A 24,574-nucleotide genomic window follows, 5' to 3' on the forward strand; every position below is an offset into this window, starting at 1 on the left:
GAAAAAAAGCCTGTACCCATGTATAATACGCACCCAAATTTTGAGACCTACTTAAGTCCGTAAACGTAAAATTATTTCAGAAAAAAGATCACCTTTGGGAACAACCGGATGTTATTCTGACGGTCATTATCACTGCGCATGCGCTAGCAAACTCGATAGCGAAGAAATGTTTCGGATTTGTGTAGGGTACATTGTGACAGCAAACGAGCAGATGATCGAGCAAGCGTCTGATACGAGAGCATTGTGTTCGTATGGAGTGTGTTTGACGTGAACAGCAGAGAAGAAAGCGCATCTCTAATGGCGGCCTCCGTATCATATCCGGATAAAAAAAAAAATTGTACCCATGTATAATGCGCACCCCAGATTTTCGGACAATAAATTAGTTAAATTTTGCGCATTATACATGGAAAAAAACGGTAATCGTCCCAGAATAAAATAACTGTCATCAGTAAAGAAGTTCCATGTAGCTTCGATGCATTTACCAAATCATGAATTGTTTGGGGTTCAAGAATCGATCCTTGCGGTACTTCCGAGGTCATATCACATGGTGTATTCATACTCTTTATCTGAACAGATCTTTTTCTATTTCCTTCTGTCGAATCTGTACGCCGTTCATTTTGTAGGCTAAGGTTCTCGTCAGCGAGTTGCGACAGAGACCTGAAAAGTCCCCCGATCAAAGTTGCGGTGCATTGTAGGTTAATCTAAAAGTTGCACCTGAAAGCTAAAACACGGGCAACTTTTTAAATCGGGCATCATCCATCAGTCAAAGTGAAGCGGAGAAAAACGAGCGACAGAGGGCAGTTTTGGCCGAGTGCCTCCGAGGTGTTTATTTGTCTTGGCTGATGACAGCCCCACCTGCTTTCCCGACACGCGTTTCCCAGCCAAGATGCGTCACGCATTAAGAAATAACTCGACCTTATGAAGTGTCTCGAGCTCGCCGACATGAAGGGCATCAGCGTGGGCCAACTGGACATCTTTTCCGGCCTTATTTTGCTTCCTCTGCTCCTCAATTGAAGCGTTGAAGGTTTCAATTAGAAAGCAACGCCGACTTTGGCCGCAGACTCTCGTTTAGAAAGGTCACAGCTGTCCGTCGGCTTCATCCCATCTCGTGTGAAGACTAATTTAAAGCTCACTTCAACTTGGAATGGTTGACCTAGACGGAGCTGATCTGCTTGCGCCCAAGGTGGGCGCACTGCGAGTTCCCACTGTGCTCGGCAGCCGTCGTTTTGAATTAGTGGCTCTCGCGACTTCATTCGGTCGGACGACTCCCCTAGCGCTCCTTATAAAATGCTGAAGCGGGCTAAATAGCGTGCATAATATACAAATATTTCTCAAATCGTGGCTGCGTACTTTGTAGATTAAAGGGGTACAGCTGATGGAAAATTTGACTTTTTGACTTGCTTGCATTCGAATAGTTTCTGGAGCAGGTTTATTGAGTCTGGATTCTGTCATTTTAGTCAATGTACACAGAGGATAAAGAATATATGCCTATCCCGCCATTTTTTTTTTAACATTTGCTACTTCAAGAGGAGTAAAAGACTTAACATTGATGCTAACCATTAGCATGTCAATGGCGTTTCCATTATATATTAGCAACGAGCTAGTAGGGGGAGGTTTTTAAGGCAATGTCGTTTGGTTGAAAAATGTGCCGTTTTTTTTGTTTCACGTTTGGCTTGACGGTAAACTTCAAATGGGCGTAGCTGCAAATCGGCCTGTATGTGGAAAACATCGTAAGTTGGGGCGTTTGTATCTCAAGGCATGACTGTAGTTAACCACAGTGACAATACAGAAGTTTAAAAAAAAGATTCAATAGAAGAATAAAACCTCTGCTTTGTTTTTTTATCACTACGGTAATAGCCAAGTATTTTTTTGAAGTGGTCCCCAATGTGCAAACCGAGAAAGGTTCCGCTTCAAACATTCAGGTGTATATTGTACCGCGTTCACCTTTTATAGCTGGATTCAAAAAAAGGGACTTTTTTTTTTTTTTGGTCTGGAACCCGAATGGAAGGTGAAGATGACTGTGTTCTCAGAGAGAAGCTATTATGCCAGAATGAAAAGGACACCTCCCCCATGTTTTAAGCTCATAGCAAGGTATGACGCTAATCGCTTCAGACTGGCGTGTCAGCACCGAGGGATGAAAAAGAGACGCGAGGGCGGCCGCCGCGTAATGGAAGGAAACGAGTCGACGCGTGCGACTCGTAAAATGGCCGGAGGGGATGCTGTTGGCAAAAGCGGCCCATTTGTTTGCGTGGCTTTGGTAAATATGTGTCAAGCCCTATCGCCTTTGCCGAGCTAACCGGCCGTGGCTTTCTCACTAGGTGAGGCCACGAGGGTACGCAGGATAGGAGCGCTGACAAACACGCTTAGCCTACATGGAGAGATGCACTGAAAATCAGAGTGTTTGTTAAATGGGCCACAAATCAAAGCTGGATAATAGGGAGGTACAGCGAGCTGCTAACATAGTAGCTACCGAGGTTATCGCCCGTTTGGGGCTTCTAAAACATCCCGGCAGATGACAGGAATAAAATGCTTGGGAAAACATTGAAGCGATGTCGCTATACTCGTGTAACTGGAAACACAAATGATCAATAAATTGTGACAAATTCCAGCACAGGGGGATAGAACGACGTGCGGCTAACTAGCTCGCGCCGCGGCAAAAGAGCACGTCGGGTTACCACTGCACCTGCTGTTTTGCGTTATATATTTACGTAAGATGTAGAAACTTATTTTATATAAATATTTACTATAATCGTGACTGTACTAATGTGTTAGAAGTCAGCGATAGCAGAATATATTGTCACAGCCAATTACTACTGCACTTGCTGTTGTTGCTAATGTGTTAGCATGTTAGTATAAAGGTGGCAAAAAAATAAGTATACTCAGCGACCACTAAACACATTACTTTATTTTATATTTGTGTGATATTTATGGCCTGGATGTTTGTTTTATACCAAAAAAAATGTTGAATTTAAGATATTTCTGTTAGCGTAAGTTAGCGAAAGACAACGGCGCCGCGTCAGAAGGTATCGTCACGCGGCGCAAGTTCTGCAGGCAGACTCGGTTACCATCACCTATCTTCATGCTTTATACTTTCATTCGGATAAGGTTCTTTATCGTGACTTCTACCGAGTTCGCGTGGAAATTCAGGCTGCAGCAGAACTTTGACGGAAAGCGAGCATGCGGAAACAAATCGGAATATCGCATCGAGTACACCGGTTTGCGAGGAGGACGCGGCAAACGTCCTGCCCCACTTTTCGTTGAGGAGAGTCATGTTGTCCGTCCCTCCCTTTAAATAGACTCGGTCCCAGAGGGGCACGACCCCGCCCGGCCCACGTTCACCTTGAGACGCGTCATTAAAAGCTTTCCATAAAATGTCTTTTTTATCCTCTCCACTACTTTCATGTCAGCGGTTTCCCAAGCTTTACTGAACAGAGGCACATATTAAAAAAAAAAAAAATCCACAGCAAACCTCCAAACTGAAATGTTACAAAAGGTATCAATAGTGATATTGACTGGAAATCACTGTAGTGGTCAATTCTGCGTTCTGGTTGGAGCCCAATCGAGAGAGGAGGGAAGAGGATATGAATCTTATCTTGCTGCTGCTTTAATTATTCCATCTTTGAGGTGTGTTCCTTTTTTTGGGAGGGGGGTTATTAAAAGAGTGTCCATTTTAATCTAGGAGCGCTTCAGCCGCACAATGGCTAAGTAATTAAAGTTGGAATAATGAAATAAAATTGAAGGACCAGAGAAGCAAATTTGAGTTCATTTTCCGGTCACAATCGGTTCAGTTCTCCCTGACAGTTCCCGCGGGACTCGCCTCGAAGTTTAGAGAGCAACAACGGAGATACGACACTCATTCCATCAGCTTTTTTTTTCCTCAGCTTTTTTTTTTTCCCTCGACTTTTTATGGAACGAGGCATTAGTCTCTGCGTCTCCCCGGCGAGGCGGTGATAATTACCAGCTAGCCCGAGTGCAGCGGACTGCAGTGCAGCAGCTGCATTTACCACAAAGACACCTTTTATGGGATCAAGAGTGGCTCTTTTAATGCCGGCGCAACTCGGCGGCCATTTATATTTGTTTCCAAAGCGAAAAATCCGTCTCAGGCAAACGGATATAACCTAGCGAACGAAAGTTGGTGAGCGGTCTTCTTTGTAAAGATGTCCAGCAGAGGGCAGCGCTATTGCCGCCATCAGTGGATGACAGTGGCGTCCATCGTGTCTGGCTCCCTGTCCCTCCGATGACCCGAGGTAACCCCGTGGCCCGACCCAAAATGCAAACAAACAGCCGCCGGTTCGGATACCTCAAAAGGTCGAGGAAAAAACAAAGAGATGGCGATGAGGAAGGGAGGAACAGCAAAATGTGGATGTGCGGCGGCAACAGAGCGGAGGGTGACTGGGCGTGTGTGCGTGCGATACGCTTGAGGGATCGGGCCGCGGAGACAATGAGCTCATTAGTGCTTAGTCGACTATCTACTCTACGGAGACACCTCGCGAAGTCGGAGTTGCGTGATGGAGACCGCCGATCCGCTTCGCTTTTGCGTATTCGAATTTTAGCGTAACGGTGCCGTCGCCGAAAGACGGGATGACGTCGTTAGGCCCTCGTTGCAGAAAGCGGGTCACGATGAAAGAGGGGAGGAAGAGGCGACTGAGGAAAACCAACCCCTCCCTCCCCTCAAAAAAAAGGAGAAGAGCAACGTAGCCTCTACTTGATGCCGCGCGTGCAAAATCAAAATGGCTGCCGTGGAAAAGACGGTTATCCTCGGTGAATGCGCCGTTCGCTGAGTCACGGGCTTAGCGCTTTATCGACGCCTTATTACTCATTTCACACGTTTGAGTTTTCCATCCGCCTGAGACGGCAAAGAAAGGAATCTTTTGCTCAGGCCGGTTTTGATTGACGAGCGATGCCGCCATCTTTGACTTTTGGCCTTCCTGCTGTTTTTTTTTTTTTTTCTTGCTATCTTAATGATGCAAGCGGCATCCAGCGGAGTCCAGCTTGGAAGAGAAGCCGCTCGCCGGTGTCCGTGCGCTGGCATCATTAACCCGCCCGCGTCCGCTCTCCGAGTCAAGGGTCGCGCTGACAATTCGCCGCTGCCGTGTTTGGGAACATTAGCGCCATCACTCACGGCGGTAATGAGGGAGCAGCAGATGGATGCCGTTCTCCAATCCGCTTTTAATGACCAAACAGGGGATCGGGCTCCTGCACGGAGCCTGCGGACTCCCACTCTTAAAGGCCAACTGCCAGATAGCCACACCAAAAAATGAAGGCGGAGGGGGGAGGGGCGGAGCAGTATTCCAAGAATACTTCTCTGAGCTTCTCTTTTCTACATTTATCATCGCTAAACACGAGACGCCGCTTTATCTGGCGCTCGCCGCTTGCTTTGATCCCGAGGAATATAGATTTTGTTTAATGTTGTCGTCCTCTGATGTAATCAAAGGCGAAGCCTTCCAACCGCAACCGTAATTGGTCTTATTAGTGACGATTAAGAAAGTCACATGTCAAGTAGTCACATACAGTAAGACAGTAAAAAGAGACTCCTTCTATTTTGCTCTCGCGGCCGTTTTGCCGTCTCACCGAAGTGGCTCCAATGACAAATTCCAATCAATAGTGGCAGATTACGAAAACAGGACACCGAATACAGCACGTACTGTAAATAGCAGAGACGAACTTAAGCACTCTTCGTTCTGACACTTTGCAGAAGAAAATTCCGAGTGGGCTCTTTGGAGGTGGGGCCGCTTGGAAAGCAAAATGTTCCATGACCTCCGTTGTCGCAAGGAGAGAACAATCAGGCTGCTTTCACCGCTCCCCCTCGAGGGACTGTTAGCGTTAGCTCATTCCCCCTGCCTTTAATTAGCGCCGTGTATTAGCGGTCCTCCGGTGCAGATGAGCGTCGATGACATTCGAGGGGGCCCACCTGGGGATGGCTACGACAGGATATCAGGGCTTCTTATCTGAGCTCCCCCGCGGGTGAGCCAGAAAAACAGCTTAAGCAAACAGCCTCCCAGGTAGCCTCCTCATTAGCGCTATCGTCACTATTAGCAGCATTAGCGCCCGTGTTTTGATTGCCGTCATTAGCGTGAGCAGCTTAAGTAGCCGACAAGAGGTCAGCTGTTTGTCTGCCGGGTGTTTGAAACAAACCAACAGATATTTTTTTTGTGGGAGAGCGAAGAAGCGGGACAATCGACCTTCCTTGACTTGTTGAGGACATAGAATGATTGCGCAGACAGTTGGCGACAGCGAGGGAAACCTCCAGGCGGCTTGTCCCGCTCTCTTAATCGCTCCGGCATTGTCCATATTGGCTTGATTCATGAGGCCATTGAGCCTCTCCGCACCAAATTGCTCCCCGCCTCGTAAGCGCAGCTGTCGACGGCTGGCTCCCTTGTTGTCCGTTTGCTCGTCTTTTAAATAAAACAGCGAGGGGTCTTTCGGAACTATTTATCAGGCGGCGAGGAAAAGCGGTGTGAGTAAGTCGCAAATGAGTATGTTTGGATTCTTTGAAGTTTCGAGATCGTCACGGTGGAACAATCGCGGCTCAATCGCTAAATGCGTTAGCGCATTAGCAGCCGCTGTGGACTCACGTTAGCTGCTCACCACTTTGCTCTCCGAATCTAGAATCGCTGCTCACATTCATAACCATGTCAACATTTTTCATGGTCTCTCCTTGTTTTCTGTATATTCTTCTTAATTCAACTGTGTCAAGCATTGTTTGTTTAGCTAGCGGTGAGCTAAAGTATCAAGCTAATGTATCAAGCTAACGTAGCGTAGCTTTCTTTGTGGGATTTCGAATGACGGATGAAATCCGATGTGCTCATTTTTTCGGTTCTTATCGTTCGCTTGTACACACTTTTAATCGAAAACGTAAATTACCGAATCCGATTTTAAAGCTGCCAGGTTAGCGCAAACCACACCAAAAAAAAAAAATATGTTCTAGCTAAGCAAGTTTCTCATCTTTAGACATCTCTAGGAGAAGGAGGCAAAAAAAGGAGAAATAAATGAAGCGTAATGTTGCTTCGCGGACTCTTGAAATGTGTTGCTTTTTGTCAAGACCGCACTTGAATGACAGAGGGGGGCTTGGAACATCACGAATGATGCGCTGCACTCAAATGCAGCAAAGAAGCCAAATTACGGTCGAGACAAAGGCAACAGGGGGGCAAAAAAAAAATCACTGGTAACTTTCCCGGCGTGATCCGAATGAGGGCTTTTGCATCAGCCCATTTTGGTGGAAAATGCGGGCAGCGAGCGAGATAACACAAGGCGGGAAAAAGATAGCAGGAGCTCTTCTGCTCGTCTTCATTTCAAATGGGTCTTTTGGTGCCATCTCCCACGCTTGTGATCAGGCGGACGACAACGTTACCGCGGCGTATTCGATTACAGCTGTTTAGATGTGACGCCGGGTTTGGACGGGGGAACGCGGCCGAGACACAGAGAGTCAGACAATTGCGCTTTTTTTTTGTCCTCACCAAAGCCGGTATATTGATCGAGATGGCAAGTAAAGAGAGGCGAGGGAATAAGAAGTCTATCGTTTGGCCAAAACTCATCGCCACCTGAATGACTCACCCCCCCCTCGGAGGCCCATTATTCAGCCGTTATTGACAAGCGCTCGCATTTACTTCACCGGACAAGTTGTGTGCAACCGCCGCCCCCGCCGGGCTGGCCGAGCCGAAGCCAATCCGGCAAATCGATCCGAGTATTAGTCACTGCTCGTGACGCCGTTCATGGCGAGGTGAGACCTCAACTTAGGAAAGTCGTAAGCGAGGGTCGACGCAAAGTAACACGTGATTTGGAGTGCAATTTTGTTTGCATTACGGTCAGTCGGTAAAACACGCGCTATTTGGTTGAAGGTGGAGCATTTTCACATTCGTGCTATCAAAGCTAGCAAAGGCTCAAATTTTGGATTTAAATCATTTTAAATAGTATCAAATTACGCTGCGTAGTTTTTGCGATAAGACTACCCTTTCTTTGTTTAACCAAATTTGCCAAAAAGTCAGCAAGGACAAACAATCATCATAAATCTCGAAGCTCTCCCGGACTAAACGGGCGAGAAAAAAATTGGCGAGATAGCGAAGGACGTACATTTGCATGCGAAAAGACAACACGGGCCACCCAAAGAGGGATGGAAGCAAAAAGAATGAATGCACCCGGGAGACGAGTTGGGATCGATGCTCTTTCCGCATCAGCGGCGTCCAAAGCTAACATGCATCGCTTGTTTGAAGATTCACGTGGCTTGCTTTCTGCCAAAGAGCGCGCTGTTATTTCCAACTTGTTTAAACGGGGGACTTTGGTTTAACTTTGGAGAAGGTCGCACCAAGTAAGGAGAAATCCTCCCAAACTTTTTTTTGGGGGGGCTCCTTGAGAATGATGCAGTACACAAGGGCCTCAAAAGAGACATCTTCCCAAATAAGGACAAACCCGAGAGGAGCAGTGTGTCTGTGTGAGTGCTGTTAATATGTCAAAAAGAGGAGGGGGGGAGTGGGGGCTGATTCTCATCAAACCTCTCCAACTGGAGTGCTGCGCTTTTTCCAGCACGCCACTGTTCCGAATTTGCTCCACATTCGACGAGTACCCTCCAATTCGCCGCCGTCTCAAGCGGAGAAGAAAGAACTCGAGATATTCATAAATAAAAGCTGGAACGAGGAGCTGAGCTGTCGAGCGTCGGTGTGAAATATCGCTGACGCGGCAACGCTTCCACCGGGGAGCTGCTTCTAATGATTGGCTCCTTGCGGGGGTTCCAAATGTCACCTAGCGCCACTTTTCTGGTGTCCTCCAACAAGACGTAGGAAATCGTATTCGGAAAGGTTCCTAAAACTCGAGTCTACTCGAGTCAAATCCAGTCAACGTGACCCGCCCGGTTGATTGTTGACGTCAAGAAATGGAGACGTCAAAAAATGAGCTCCAGCAGTTTCTACAGAGACAAAAAACATCGTAGACGGGCTGACCAAACGAGCATCACGGAACCGACCTCACGGGTCAGGGTACCGCCGCAATACTGTGAGCAATCCCGGACCTTCTATTTGTTACTTTTACCGCCGTGGTTGTGCTTAAGTGCCAGTTTGATGGTTTCAGCCGACCGCAGGGGTCGAAGCTGTGGCGGGGGAAAAAAAAAAGTTGCGGTTTACGCTGGGAACTTTACGCTATTAAGTGACTTCCTCCCATTGGGACACAATGTTGAGTGTGCAGGCGCCCTATTACCTTTAACGAGAACGGGGCCGCATTGCGGACGTTAATGAGAGGTGTCAGAGATGGCGGCTAATGGGCCGCATTCCGACTCTTTTCACCGGCACGCTTGACCCTCTTATGCACCCACGCCGCTGCCACACTCGGCGAATCAATAAGGCAGCCGCGTGTGGGGGGGGAGACTCCCTGTCACAAGCTCCTCAGCCGCTGAGAAAATCAATGGGGAGAAAAACAGCGGGCACATGCATCCACCAGCTCGGAGAGAGAGAGTTTGCTTTTGTTCCTGTTTACCAGCCGGGGGCCAAAGTCAATGAGAAAAAGCCAACGAGAGAAATTGTCAACTAGTGAAAACGCAAACATGTTATCTGGCGCCGTTTGAAAATCGGACAAACCAGGAACAGATAAAAAAAAAAACGCAAACAGGTTATCTGGCGCCTTTCGAAAATCTGACAAACCAGGAACAGATAAAAAAATAAAATAAAAAAAATGCAAAAACGCAAACAGGTTATCTGTCGCCCTTCGAAAATCTGCCAATACAGGAACAGATTGAAAAAAAAAAAAAAAAAAACGCAAAGATGCAAACAGGTTATCTGTCGCCTTTCGAGAATCTGACAAACCAGGAACAGATTTAAAAAAAAAAAGAAATACAAAAACAGAAACAAGTTATCTGCCGCCCTTTGAAAATTTGCCAAACCAGGACCAGACAAAAAAAAAAAATAAATAAATACATTTGTGAGTAGTCTTTGCTATCGGATCTTTGGACTTGGAGTCATAGATTCTTCATCCTCTGCGAGGAACGGACAATATGAGTGGCGCAGTGTTGAGCCGAGCGGAACCGATTGAACGTGGACGGCAAGGTTCCCATGTATCCACATTTTTTGTTAAAGTTAAATTTCAATCTGCTTAAGAGTTTTTCTTCTCATTTTACTTCCTCATGATTACACAAGATCTCCTCCTTATGTGTTTACTGGGTGTACACATTGGAAGGCGTCACTCCATTCATTGGATCTTTACGTTTGTAAAACAATAAGGCCCCGCCCCTTCCGAGCACAGAAGGGCATTTGTATTCACGCAAGGCGGCACTCTGAAAAAATAGGACAAACACACTCCAAGAATAGATTCTTCCTCGCCAAAGCTTATCCCTCTCATTCTTCTCACAACTCCAAACCCACCCATTTATTTATTTTTTGTCTTCTTTTCAATATGTCACACAAGCCAGCAGCGTTTGGGCTTGTCAAACGACAACACTTTGTTACCCCGGGACCAATTCAGAGTCGACTCTTCTCTCTGCTAGGCCCCGCGCTGGATTCACATCACGTCGCCGCCTGCATACAAAGGCTAATCTCACACTCGGGGGCCGAGCGACAATTAAATGGTATTGATTGGGAAAGAAAAAAAAATGGTTTCAGATGTTGTCTCGTAATGAGGTTGAACAACAGATCCAATTGTTAGTTGGACATGCTTGGGTTAAGGGATCACAGTTTTGCTGCAGATCCAATAAGGACCTTAAAGGGTATTCCAGATATAGCCAGGATTTACACAGAAGCTTCAATAATTCAAATTTGGCTTTCAGTGTTTGCCCAAAGGCCCAACAGACGAGACGAGACGAGACGACCCCCCTCGCTCGGCCCTCCCCTCACCCTTCCCATCACATTGCGTTTGCTGTCCATGAGAAGCGACACTCTGCCACAACAAGATGTCAAATTAAAAGGTTGAAAGCAACCTTGACAGGTTGTGCTAGCATTGCGCTTTTTCAAACGCATCCCGGGAGGCCGGCCCGGCGCTTAGCCCGGCCGAGAGCACCTGCCGCGCACGGGCTGCAAAAGATGTCAAAAATAATGTCCGCTAAAGGAAAGCAGAAGCCTTTCTCCGCCTCTAATATTAATGAACGCTGGCAAAAATAGAACCGCCTTCGTCCAGCGATGCTACATTTTTTTTACTCATTTATTTTTTTCCGCTCTTATGCTCACATCAGGTGGAAAAATGGACAATTACTGGGCCATCGGTGAGCAGAACCAATAAATGCCTGCCACTGAAAGGTTGCGGTGTGCAGCCGAGCACCCGAACCGAGCATAAGCCCATTAAAATTTGATGGCTAGTCAGACGGCGGCGACGCTCGGAAAACCACAAAAAAACAACAGCCCGTGGAGGAAAGTCTTTGGGATGATCCGGCCTCGAGAGGCGAGCGTCTTGATACGTGTGGCCGATAAAATGCAAACACCCCGGCCGTTTGTGACTGTCCTTGTGATCACGCTAATGGTGGCCACTTTCCTGCCGTCTCTGCCTGAGCACAAATGCCGCCAGTGGAATAATAAAACAAAAGTGTGTTTTTTATTTTTTTATTAGACGACATAATTCCAAATTACCTCCCACACTTCACTCCTGTAACTTTTTCACACGCTATTGAAACGCTCTCAAACTCATCGCCGACATTCATTTATTTATCTCCACTATTGAAACGCTTTCAACCTCATCACCACGTTCATATATTTTTATTTATTTATGTATTTATTTGTAGGTTTCTTCATTTATCTATTTACGCTATTGAAATGCTCTCGAACTCGTCACTGGTATACATTGATCTATTTATTTATTAATTTACACTGCTGAAAGGCGAATGAAACTCATCACTGATATTTATTTATTTATTTATTTATTTATTTATTTATTTATTTATTTATTTATTTATTTATTTATTTATTTATTTATTTATTTATTTATTTATTTATTTATTTATTTATTTATTTATTTATTTATTTATTTATTTATTTGTTTATTTGTTTATTTGTTTATTATATTTAGGGACAATGCACATTGATGAACAGTATGAAAACTCGACTTTTAATATTAATTAAGTCAAAGTTTGCTTGATTGTCGATTTCTTCACGTCAAACAAGTCAGTAATAATATCAACTAATTAGTATTAATTATAGCTGGTGTCCCAAGGCAGGCCAATACATAAGAAAGAAAATATAACATTTCGATGTATACTATGTACATATAAATACATAAGAAAGTCGAACATGCAATATAAGTAACAACGCAAGATGTAATAGCTCTGATGGAAGGGCGCAACGGCAGCCATAGCAGCATGTAATGACGTACAGTACCAACATAAAAGCAAGTAGAGAGGCTGGAGTGCTGCGGCAAATTAAGATGTAATTCCAGAAATGCTTTTTCCTGGAGTGCCACTCTTGATTAGTATTCTGCCTACGACTCGCCTTTCGTTTTCCTTTCACCACGGGAGCCTCCCTTGGGAGGGGGGGTTGAACCCGGTGCATGTTAAGCGCTCAGCCTTCGGGAGTCTCGACGCCGGGCGGCGTCTTTCCGGAGACAAATAAGCACACCGGTAGCAGAGAGGGACACTTTTAGTACACCCGCCCACCCGTGTGAAGAAAAAAAAAAAAAAAAAGATCAATCTCATGAATTTGCCAATGGGGAGTCGTTGGCCGATCAGCAGAGACACACGCGGATAATGAGAGAAACGGGCGTGCGGAGTGAGGAGAACATTTTCAAAGGGAGCTGAGCGAGCACCAGGACGGATTAGGGGAGACAAAAGAGCAGGTGAGCTTTGATAGACAGAACCAGGGAACGCCAACATCAATGTCATCTTCGATAAAAAAGAGCCGACCGAGCGAGTGAGGGAGAGGGGGGGGGAAGAAATGGACTTTTTTTTTTTTTGCCTTTCACGCTATGCATCTGAAAGCCGACGGCACGTCCTGGCTGCAGTGAAGCAAGGTACATGTTTGGTTTTTTTTTTTTTTTTAGTCAAGGGTGAGCGAGTCCCGGTAAGGTAGCGACAAGGGAGATTGATTGGGGAGCCTGTCCTAAATTTGAGGTCTGGTACAGCCCGAGGGTGATTTCTACACTAGCAGGCAGTGTGGTATGTAAATGTCATGGAAGTCAACGGAGCGAGAGGCTGCCTGTCTCTGTTGCTTTGACAGGACATTGCGGGCCAGGTGGATTCCTCAGCTGTGTCGCTGTCAGCGGGAACACGCACACTTCTGATGTATGTCAATTGAAGGAGACCACGTTCAGGCTAAGACTATTAAAAGTCCCAAAGTAGGGCCAAGGAGGAAGAACTTGACTACCTGGACGGTTCTTGTCCTGATGGCTGAAGTGGATCTCTGGAGTAGAAATATATAGACCTAACATTCTTTTGAGCTGAACCAGGAAGAAAAACTGCTAGCAGAATACGAGATGTAGATGAGAACGTCAGGAATGTGAGCCAGGCTTGCTAACTGGAGCTCTGCTGCCCACAAGAAAAAAAGCAGCAGGCTGGAAATGTCTGCTCTTGACCCATTTAGTGTTTGGTCAAGGTTATCTGGCAGCTTTTAGCCTAGTTAATCACAGGGGCAAATGCAGAACAAGCTATCACGGCGACAGCACGAAACTCGTTTTTGACCGATACTAGTCGAAAAAGCCACGTCAACGTTTCGATCGATTTCAATCTCAACCTATTTGCCGTCATCTGTAACAGCGATACCCTAAAGCAGAGACCAAAGTGTGCTACGAAGCGCATTAGCGTGTGCGCTAGCTTTGTTTGTCTCTGTTTGATAAGCGTGCATTAGCATCTGAGCCAGGTCAACGTTTCGATCGATTCCAATCCCAACTTCTTTGCCGTCATCCGTAACGGCAAAGCCCTAAAAGTTGAGACCAAAGTGTGCGACGAAGCGCATTAGCATGTGCGCTAGCTCTGGTTTGTCAGAGGACAGCATCGTCCCTTATCGGTACAGTTCATGTGTCCCAGAGGACTCTGTGAAGCGGCTGATATTATTGAGGAGCGCTGAGCCTTATTCAATTTCCCGAGCATATGACTAACCGCTCAAACGCTCGCTGATTATGTTTCTCTCTCTCGCTCTCTTAATTTGGTAGCAGCACATTCAACTGGAGCTCAGCTCGCCTTCTCTCATATCTTTTTTTTGGGGGGGGGGGGGGAGAAGACGACGTTGCCCGTCATCGTTTCCGAGTTGTTTTAAATGTTGAAAATATGAAAGGGACGCTTCAGTCAGCGAGTGCGGGTCTTCGTGAGGATTAGCAGTTTACTAATTTGGGGGCAGACATTTTGTCACTTAGCTGACTGTCGATGGATCGTACGGCTCGTGTCAGTTTTTGGAATCTACGTTTGTGGCTGGAGTACACGTATAGAAACTGTTTTGACAATTTAATCCATATGGGCGAAATTGGCATTTGTCCTTACTGCTCTTATGAATTTGAAAAGAAAGCAAGTAGAAGAACTGCAAAGAACCAAAAAAAAAAAAAGAACGCCAGAGAAAAAATGTCAAAGTCATAGCAGAGCTCTGTTGTGTAATTGTCTGGGACTTTGATCGTAAGAGAAAACAAATGCCAAAATTTGGCCCGGCTTTCGATTACTTCCCATCGTCTATAAACTTGAAAAGCCTCGCTTTTTTTCAGCTTCAACTTGAGACGGGCAGCTTGAAAAAAAAAAAATGTTGTCCTAAGGTGGCAAAGAACTAGCCCAGCTGTGCTACCCAATTTCTACTCATCGACCGTCTGGTCTTGAACGTCAATGGCAGATATTCTGAAAACAGTTTGATTCTCGTCACAAGGCAGAAGTACTCGAATCAAAGCCAGGCTGGATTGGGGTGGGGTAGACACAAGAAAGGGGGGGAAAAAAAATCAATTGGTGTTTTGCTCAAAAGGGGCGAGAGTGGATAAATAATAAAGTAGGTATTTGCTGAAAAGGATAAAAGACATATCATTCATAACATTTGGAACATCTTGGACAGTCAACAAATTGAAGAAGATTCTTTAGTGACGACGCATCTACCTGTCTAGAGCTTACCCAGCCGTGAGATTCACCTCTTCCAATCTATTTCCCAAGCTCCCCTTTTTTGTTGTTGTTTCAAAAGCAGATCTGCTCAGTTTGAATTGACTGCTTTTGTCAGTGGGGATCAGCTCAGCTCGGGGAAAGAGACAAAGACGGGAGGAATCGCCGGGCGGCTGCCGCTTTGATCTCACCGACAGACGGTGTGGAAAATACATTTCACAAAGGAGATTCGCCCGTGATGGGCCCACCAGAGTGACAAATTGGGCCTCCGCACACACTGAGTATGGATCTGGCATGGCTTGGATATTGCCTGGAGAACTTGCCCGGAGTGGAACCAATGAAGAGTATATTCCAAAGAAGAAGCAAAAGTATACTTCAGCATAATCAATGATATTTTTTTTTTAAAAAAGTACTGGAATTATTATTATTTTTTTACCGTCAATGAAATAGAATTGCAGTTTCGCTAGCTAAGCTAGCTAGCGCTGGCCAGCAAAAGTGTAATTACGCAGAATAACTAATAAGCAGCTAAAAAAAAGTACTTGAGTTATTTTTTTATCATCAACTAAATAGAGTAGCAATTTTGCCAGCTAGCAAAAGTATACTTAAGCAGAATCACTGGTAAGCAGCTAAAAAAAGTACTTGAGTTATTCCTTTTTTACCGTCAAAATAGAATAGCAGTTTCGCTAGCTAACTAGCGCTAGCTTCGTTTTCCTGCCTTATTCAATCAACATCTATACCTCGATTGTCCTCCTCTCCCTATTTACATTGTTATCATCATACAAAGCTGGAAGGAAATGAATTCATTCTGCTAAAGTAAGATGTAGAAACTACAAGTATTAATTCTCAAGGAGTAACTAAAATATTCCGCCAATGCAAGAAAGGAAATAAAGGTACCGCTACAAACAAAATGCAATACGCCACGGTGAAAAGGAAGCACAAAGACCGATTGTAGCCGAGGAGCCTCTGCCTCTCGTCTCCCGGTGGATTGAAAAATTGAGTCGAGTCAAAGTTACACGGCAAGTCTCAAAGACAGCCAGTGAACAGCAAAGGTGAAATGTAATGCGGCGTACCTGGAGGGGACAAACTTTGGCGAGGCTATCTATCCTTAATCCAGGACACCTTGGCGTTATCGAGCCCCCCATCGCTCAGCCAGCGAGAACGCCCGGATAATGTTTTAAGGCTCTTGAGAAATCAAAGATCTTCCGTCCGTTTCCAGCGAGTGCAATTTTTACACGCGGCCCGCTCTGCGCTGGTATTTGACATGTTTTCAAATTGAACTGATGATCAGATGACTTTGGGAAGCCTTTTCCCAGAAGCCTGCGTCGGGCTTGAAACAACAAGGGCGCCTAGGTCAGACTCAAAGACACGTTCAAGACGAACCTATTTGCTGAGTGACACGTCGCTTTAGCGTTTTTATCAGCGACGCGCTAGATTTTCAACTTTCTCCGTTGGCGTCAGTCCTTGAGGGAGCCTGTGTGATCATTTTTTAGGTTACCCGAGGCAAGTGTCATCTCATTACAATATCTCGACAGACGAGCCGTTTGAGCTCAAACGAGCAAAACAGAGAAGAAGCGAGCTTAGACGCATTTCCCGACCGATTTTTACCCTGCAAAACAATTTGAGGGGTAAAGCGCACCGGTTTATGGCCACTTCTGCGCCATTTAGCAGGTTTAAAAAGAATCAACGTCCTCTTTATGAATGGATGCCTATTGTGTTTGTCTTCTCAAATCAGAGTGTGTCTTGTTATCTGGGCTGGCAAAAACAAACAAACAAAAAAAGCATTCAAGTTTGCCATCCTGAAGCAAAGAACCAGTTAGCCAATGCTAATCTCATATGAGCTCAGCATAGCAACAATTAGCCGGATCTGAGCCTTCACACTGGAAGGTCAACCGAGTGTCTCTGAAACAATCCTTAAAACTCCATTTTGAAATCACAGTGTAGTTAGCATAGACGCAAAAAGGTTAGCTTATAGCCTTGGATTTCTCCTTCGCTAATTATTTTCTCGTCTTCTTTGTATTTTCTGGCACATCCTTAGAACTGCAGTTTGCAACCTCAGTTAGCAAACACGCCAAAGGTTAGCTTATAGCCTTGGATTTCTTTAGTGTAGTTAGCAGACCATAAAGGTTAGCTTATAGCCTTCAATTTCTTCTTTGCTGATTACTTTCTCTTCAGTGTATTCAGTTTGCAACCTCAGTGTAGTTACCAGACACGCTAAAAGTTTGCTTATAGCCTTTTCTTCAGTTTTAGTTTCTGGCAGTCTGGAGGATCTGTGGCACCAGGCTGCCTCTCACGGGTCGGTTTTGGTACCGCGGCAGTCAGCTTTCATCTCGGCATTCTTTTCTTTTCTTTCTCACGCTGTGTGAGGTCTGAGTTAAGATGTCAACTCGGTATGCAAGCACCCGCTCCTCCCGGGGAGTAGGACAACATTCCGCCATCAAATAGACGACAATATTCACCCACGCCGACGTTAACGCCGTCAATTAATACCGTTGCTCGGGGTTCGCTTTCAAAAAGGTCAGCACTCCCCGAGATTGGGTTTTAATTCACGTCTCCCCGCAGCGCCGTTGCCGTCCCGCCGCCCGGCCACCGTCACTCCTTTAATTGTCTGGCAAACGTCTCGGCGTGGGGGAAGACAAATTTTGCGGATTGTGTCAACCCGCTGTCATATGATTATGAAATTAGAAGCCACTTTTTTTTTTCCTTTCTGTTCTCTTTGCTCACTGGAACAGGGAAGACACACCACCCTCAGGACTCAAATTTTTCCGTCTGTATTATTGTGTGGGATTTTGGATGGCTTTTGTCATTTGCAGAGTACTTTAGCCACTTTTGGACGTGAGAGTGTGAAGATGAAGCGTCGCCCATCTCCTCCTATCTCTCGCGACGCTCCCTCCGATTTGTGGCAGTTGTTTTTTTTTTTTTGCCGGATAAATATTTCATCGGGCTCTGCCGGCGGCTTGAAGTAATCTGTACGACAGGCGGCAATGTACACTGTCATCCGGGATTGCTCCGTCCGCCGCCTCCATCTGAGCACCTTTTGATGAGGGGTTGGAGGCAATTGCCAGCCCATTTCCCGAGCTTTGTTCTCTACAAGGCCGCCTCTTGTGACTTTTCCGCTCCGCCCGGCCCGTTATGACTCTTTGCCCTGAAATCCGAAACGTGTGCAAGGGGTGTAAATTACATTTGGAGGTTCAAGTGTTTCTAAACTTCCTTGGGAATTGGGTGGAAAGGGAGTCAATCGAATGATCCGGCCCAAAACACGGCACTGAGTGAGGGATTGAGGGTTAGTCCCAAAGACACCTACCCGGGTTTTTCTGTGGAATCTAATCCAATCTGAAAAAGTCTGATCGTCCCGCTTTTTGAAGTAAGCAATATTCAGCGTTGTCTTTTTTTGTTTTATTTTCTAATTTTGAATATTCGAAATATTACAAATAATTAAAAAAATATTGAAAAAAAATATTATAATTGATTAAACAAAAAATAATTAATTAAAAAAAAAAAACAGAGCTTCCTGTTTGTTCTCAGACTTTTTAAATGTTTTGGTTCTGCAATGGATTCACCATCAAAATGGCAGTGTTTGTCATAAAGCGAAAGCTCAAGCTGTCGACGAGGAGCAAACGGGATCATGTCATAAGATCATGTCTGAGAAGATGTACTGGACGCAGAGTGCCAGTTCCTGTCAAAGTGCTTCCTCCAGGATGCATCCTCCAGGAATCCCGTCTGGACCACTCGCCGTCTTTTGGCAGTGTGTTTGGCCGATGACGGCCCAGAGGCGGCCGTGCTGTCTTCTCTGTTCAATCTGACGGACTGCTTCGCTTCGCCTCGCCCGGGCTTTGACCCCCGCTCCACTCGGAGCATTGTCACTCTCCTTTAATTCTCCTCGGCTCTGTCCTCGCAGTGTCGCCCTCTGTTTCTTACGTACCCTGAACTGACGCGATGCCAGACGCTCAGCACGAGCAAATCTTTCGTATGAATCCAATTGGATCATTCACAAACTTTGCTTGGCTGCGGCCGAAAGACGGCAAAACATTGTCACTCTAGTGACATCGACCCCTCCCGCTTCCCATTTCTGAACTCAAGGAGGGCAAATGGGCTGTGTTGTGGGTCATTATGAATTTACAACCTTCCCGCGGCTGAAAGCGCTTCTCCCCCGAGCGATACAGACCGTCTCTGGCTAGCCAATAAGGTCTCCGCCCCCCCGGGGGCAAAACCTGCGAAAGAAAGGCCTCCTTTCCCGGGCCACTTAGAGGTGCATCGAGGCTTGCAACCCCACTCGGAAACTTGACGACTTTTGGAAGCAACCTTCATTATCCACTTGAAATTCAAAATGGCGATCAAATTCGAGGTTACAAATGGCCTGCAACATCCAGAAGTTGTCAGAAAATCTAAATTTTATGTTGCCCATCAGGAAGTCCAGACCTATAATTGGACTTATTAAAGTTCAAGGTAGAAAAGAGCTTTTCGCACAAGTACGATGTGCTCCCAAAAAGACACAATCGGACCACACTAACAAACTTTCATATTAAGGAGAGGGCCACAAACTATCATCCCACGGGCCGCAATTGGCCCGCGAGCCGCATGTTTGAGACCACTGAGCTAAAACAAGTCAAATTAATTCCCATAGCCCAAAAGTGCCTCGCATCTGTATTCTTACAATTCGGGAAACCGAAATGTCATCTCCAGGGGGAGCTGACAACAACAAAAATCGGAATCTTAGTTGTTTCGAGGAGTCGATTGAATGAGCAATCAGTGCTCTCAAGAATCCCGCCGGGCGTTGTGGGCAGGACAATCAGTGCCCGCTTGTCTCTCTTTCTGAACTTGTGTGTGTATGTGAGAGCTCACGCCACCATCCATCATGTCATCGCATTACATCTCCCAATTTTGTCGACTTCTCTCGCCTGTCCTTTCCATCGCTCGGCTACTTAGAATTCATTAAGAGCTGCGTCGGATCGGCTAATGATAAAAGTGAAAGCGGTTCCCCGAGGGCTTGACACTCGAGCCTCGCCTCCATTCCGTCGGAAACGGATTATGAATGGCACTCTTTGGCTTTTCCCATGCCCCGCCTCCTTCCTTTGTTTCAAAAATGCCCGCCGTCCGTGTATTCAATGTGACAAACAGAACAAATGATTTCTGTTCTGTCTTCTTTCTTTTACAGGAGAAAAAGAGCATTAAAAGTAAGGCGCCATACCAACTCTTTTGTTGTTGTTGTTGTTTTTTTTGGGGCAAAGGCATGCTTGGCTTGGTTTGCACTCCCCGTCGCTGCTTGGTTTTGATTTCCCATGCATCCTTTCATGTCCAAACTACATCAAACATCTCCAGAGAAAAAAACAACAACAACGTCTCTTACTTGTCCGGCGACGCGTTTTCAGTGACACCGGCAAGTCCTTTTGCAGCGTCTCGTAATACGATCGCTAATCTGCGGCCGTGGCTAAAACAGGTAATTGCTTCAAGGCCTAATTTGTGGATTAAAGAGACTAGCGGGACCCTTGAGCCGTCCAAATCTGAAAAGCTACTTAGATCAGGGGGACGTGATTGCTGGCTGTCAATCGACAGATAAGCAAGCAAAGGAGTCCAATTGATTCTTGAGTTGCTCATTGTTGCTTGCCGCCGCTTCAGCACAAACACGTTTTTGAAGCATGCCATGATTTCAAAGGCTTCTTCACGCCTCCACCTGTCTCGAGTCGGAGTTCTGCCGTCCGTCCGAGCCGGTTTTTCATTGTCTTGTTACACTCGCTGTGGTGGCATGCATGAAAACAAAACATTGCTTTTACTTAAGTGCTGCGAGGAAAAAAAAAAAAGTCAGTAGCGACCTTCACAGATTACATTTAGCAACACAGCTAGACAGAGTTGTATAGTTTCCTTTTATTTTTTTAATGACAGTAATTTGGTGAAAGGCAAGTCGACCGGTCACTGATGGACGTAACGTGCCGCGCTGCCGATCACTGCGCAAGTCGACACGAGTAGCGCGACCGCATATTCTCCCATCTGCCGACACTTCACACAATCAAGTGTTAGATATCAACACGAGCCACTCATCAATGAATCTCCAAAGTTGGTAGAAAAAAAAACAGAAGGCGCTGACGCATTTGTCTTCTCCTCCAGATTCACGGCCTTTGCCTGACGTAGCCATGACCGGCAAGTGCACCCGGGAATGCGACGAGTACGGCCACTCGGACTCCTGCTGGATGCCCGTCCGCACCCCGCCCGAGCGGCGGCTATCCAGGTCCACCACCACCCCCCAACAACCAAAGCTTTCCACTTTCATGAGCGGCGGCGGCAACAACGGCGGCAGCAGCAGCAGCAGCCAAGAGCAGTCCGGCAGCCAAGAGACCCTCGCCATGGCCGCCATGGCTAACGGAGACCCCGCCGCCGGCCACGTGCTGGGCGACCGCAACCGCAACCTCCTTAGTAAGAAAATGGCTTCTTCCTCATCCGCCTACGAGGCCTTCGGCTCGCCGTCTTACGGGTCGCCTCCGTACGGCTCGCCCGGGGGCGGGGAGGAGACGCTGAGCCACCCCACCGAGGAGATCCCCATGGTGGCCACCGGGGAGTACAAGCCCACCTCCTGCGGCACCCTAACTCGACGGGAGGTCTACCTGTAAGACCAGGCGCGGGAAGGAAAAGCCCATTACGTTAATATCCCCAAACCCCCCCCTTGCATTCAATGAGGTCGGACTCCAAAGACTCAAAATGTCAAGAAGGTGGCCTTTTAAAAAAAAAATAAAAAAATAAGCGCTACCACTGAGATGTCAATCTGGCGACCTGGGCTCTTGCAACGTGCTCTGCTGCCCGAGAGTCCGCCTGTAGATTAAGATTTGACACACTGATGCGACACGACATGCATGCATCCACATCCATCACATACACATTGAGAAAAACGGAAAAAACAAAACAAACAAAAAAAAAGACTTGATTTAAAAGAGTGGCCAACTTCAACGTTTTGTCTGGAACCGGGTACTGCAACATAGCGGCTATCGGCCCGCAACATTTGGAGCATCCGTGGACTCAAATACCGAAAACAAGGAGATGTCGGCAATGATTTCAAATATTCTTCTGCCAAGACTCTTTGGCATCGGTGATGTCACCGGCGACATGGGAAAATTGTACAGAGACACTCGGTACAAGTGTACAGGATGCGCTATAGCTAGCTTAGCTAGCTAGCGTATCAACGGTTCATGACGGCGCGCCGCCCTGAAAACAGCGTCCTGTTTTTGTTTTTGAAAAAACAGCTTTGACTTCATCGTGGGACAGACTGAGCAATAAAAACCATCGAGTAAACATTTGCCATCAATCATCCGTCGTTACGATTTTGGAACGATTCCCCCTCAAAGCATCGAAAAGCGACGCACAAGGAAGGAAGGGCACGAGATGTCGCCGCGGCATCCTTTGAGCACGAATGTAGAAATCAGCTCGAGCAAACGCAAAAACAATCAAACGCAGACTTTACATTTGGATCCTTTGTGTTTCACGCCAGACGCTGAACTTGAAACATTCCACGCCGTTTTTTCGATTGTCAATCAAAAGGGGATCATCTGTTTTTCTTTGTTGCTGTGTTTCCGTTCGCTACGTTTGGAACGGAGTTGCGATTTTCGCCATTCCGGCTCTCTCGCTCTCTCGAGTGTGTACGACATTGCTCCTATACTTAGCAAGTGTGTACATGAATATTTACTTTTCTACTGCACGCTTTATGGAACTTACTTGGTTTAGTGAGAAGGAAGAAGAAAAATGATCATGTAGACAAATCCCCTATTGTAACATTGGATTCCACCTTGTTGCTTGCTTACTTTATAACTAACGAAAACGTTAGCCGTGTACTCCGACTCGGTACGCCGCTTCCTCATTCGGGTATGGATATTGTCACGCAAATTTTTAACAAGGGATCTACGTCGTCGTCATCACTTTGTTAACGACAGCTGAAATTGTAGAGATGATCATGAAATTGTACTCGCTATTTGAACTGCTGTTCTTTTTTTCTGGTGCCACTTTGTATCTTCAGTGCTTCTGAACAAAAACACACACACACCTATACACACACACACACACACACGAAAATGCTGAGAGTGAATGCAAAATTGTGCCTTTTTCTACCAATCGGTAAGAGTCGACACGGGGCACACGTTTCTTGCTTCCCGTCGGGTGTCAGCGAGCCAAACTTGAACTGGGCTTCAATGATCCATTCCTAGCGCGGTGCATTTCCCGGTACGGTCCAAGACTTGTCGGTATCGAGCGTAACGATGATGATTCGTCCGCTCGGCAATTTATCGGCCGCATCTCGAAATATATTTGTGAAAGTGATCAACCCCGTCGATCGGGGATGAGACGGTTGAGATTCTCGTTGGAATCTGTGCTGCCTCCAGATAAATGGACAAGTAAGACATCAGAGGTTTTTTTTGCATGAAACAAGCTCTAGGGTTGAATATGGAGGCGTAGAATGTTCAAGTATTAGTTTGCCCCGCCCCCAACAAATGCCTGGAGACACTCAACCGCTTACATGTGAGGGGGGTCCTCCAGATGAAAACGCTGAACGTGCGGATTCCACTCCGGCGCTGCCTGAGGTGCGTCCTCCACTATCCACCACGTGTATCCAGATTTGTAATATTAACCATTGCTATTTGTCCTGCGACTTAGATGTTGATATAGAAATCGAGGAAACGTGACTTATCATCGTTAAATATAAATCACTATGCACGCAATTTAGCTGAACATGGCAACGTGTATTGAACGCAAGTCCACTTCTATTTATGAGATCTTTTATGTAAGTTAATTTGCTTTTGTACAGCTTTGTGTAAATAAATCGCTTGTCAATTTTGTCCCTGCAAAAATTAAAATATAACATGGTAAACCTTGACCGTGTCCACGCCTCTGTCATTGGAATTTTTTTTTTAGGCTAAAACACACATTATGGGCTACTTCACATAATGGGAAAAATTTGAGGAGAAAAAAAAACTGCTCCCGAAATAATTTCACCAATTTTGGTGGACCTGTCTGTCTTAACAGGACGAATGGAAAAGTCTCATGGCTGGAGCCCAAACTGGCTGGCCCGCCGGGCTCTATTACAAGAAAGAAAGTCTCAAGGAGCCATGAAAACACCAAACAGAAAGTCAGCCATTTTGCTTTGATTTGAGTTTGATGACCCTTTTCAGAATAATTCATCAGGGTAATAATATAACATAATATAATATGATATGATATGATATAATATATCGTAATATAATATATCGTAATATAATATAATATATCGTAATATAATATAATATAATATAATATATCGTAATATAATATAATATAATATAATATATCGTAATATATCGTAATATAATATAATATAATATAATATAATATAATATAATATAATATAATATAATATAATATAATATAATATAATATAATATAATATAATATAATATAATATAATATAATATAATATAATATAATATAATATAATATAATATAATATAATATAATATAATATAATATAATATAATTGCTGCAGGGCGCTTTAACTATCCGCAAAGTCATTTAAATAATGACTGAAAAATGTGGAGAGTATGGAGAAATGTTCTAATTAATTGATAAAAATCCAGAAGATTTGTTTGCGGAAATTGCTTCGACAAT

At 45.4% G+C, this 24,574-nt stretch overlaps 1 protein-coding gene across 3 annotated transcripts in view; it reads left to right on the plus strand.

Moving 5' to 3' along the window:
- The window catches only part of pcdh7b (protocadherin 7b), a 75,064-nt gene extending 51,257 nt beyond the window's left edge, over positions 1–23,807 (plus strand). For 2 of the 3 annotated variants that reach the window (XM_061287680.1, XM_061287687.1), the window contains one exon: positions 21,062–23,807. In XM_061287680.1, coding sequence (XP_061143664.1) covers positions 21,062–21,561 — 500 coding nt within the window. In that variant the 3' untranslated portion in view covers positions 21,562–23,807. The remainder of the gene's footprint in view (positions 1–21,061) is intronic. The other variant, XM_061287696.1, reaches the window with a different exon arrangement.
- Positions 23,808–24,574: the final 767 nt, after the last annotated feature.

This window comes from Syngnathus typhle, linkage group LG1, assembly GCF_033458585.1.
Source record: "Syngnathus typhle isolate RoL2023-S1 ecotype Sweden linkage group LG1, RoL_Styp_1.0, whole genome shotgun sequence".
Lineage (NCBI taxonomy): Eukaryota > Metazoa > Chordata > Actinopteri > Syngnathiformes > Syngnathidae > Syngnathus > Syngnathus typhle.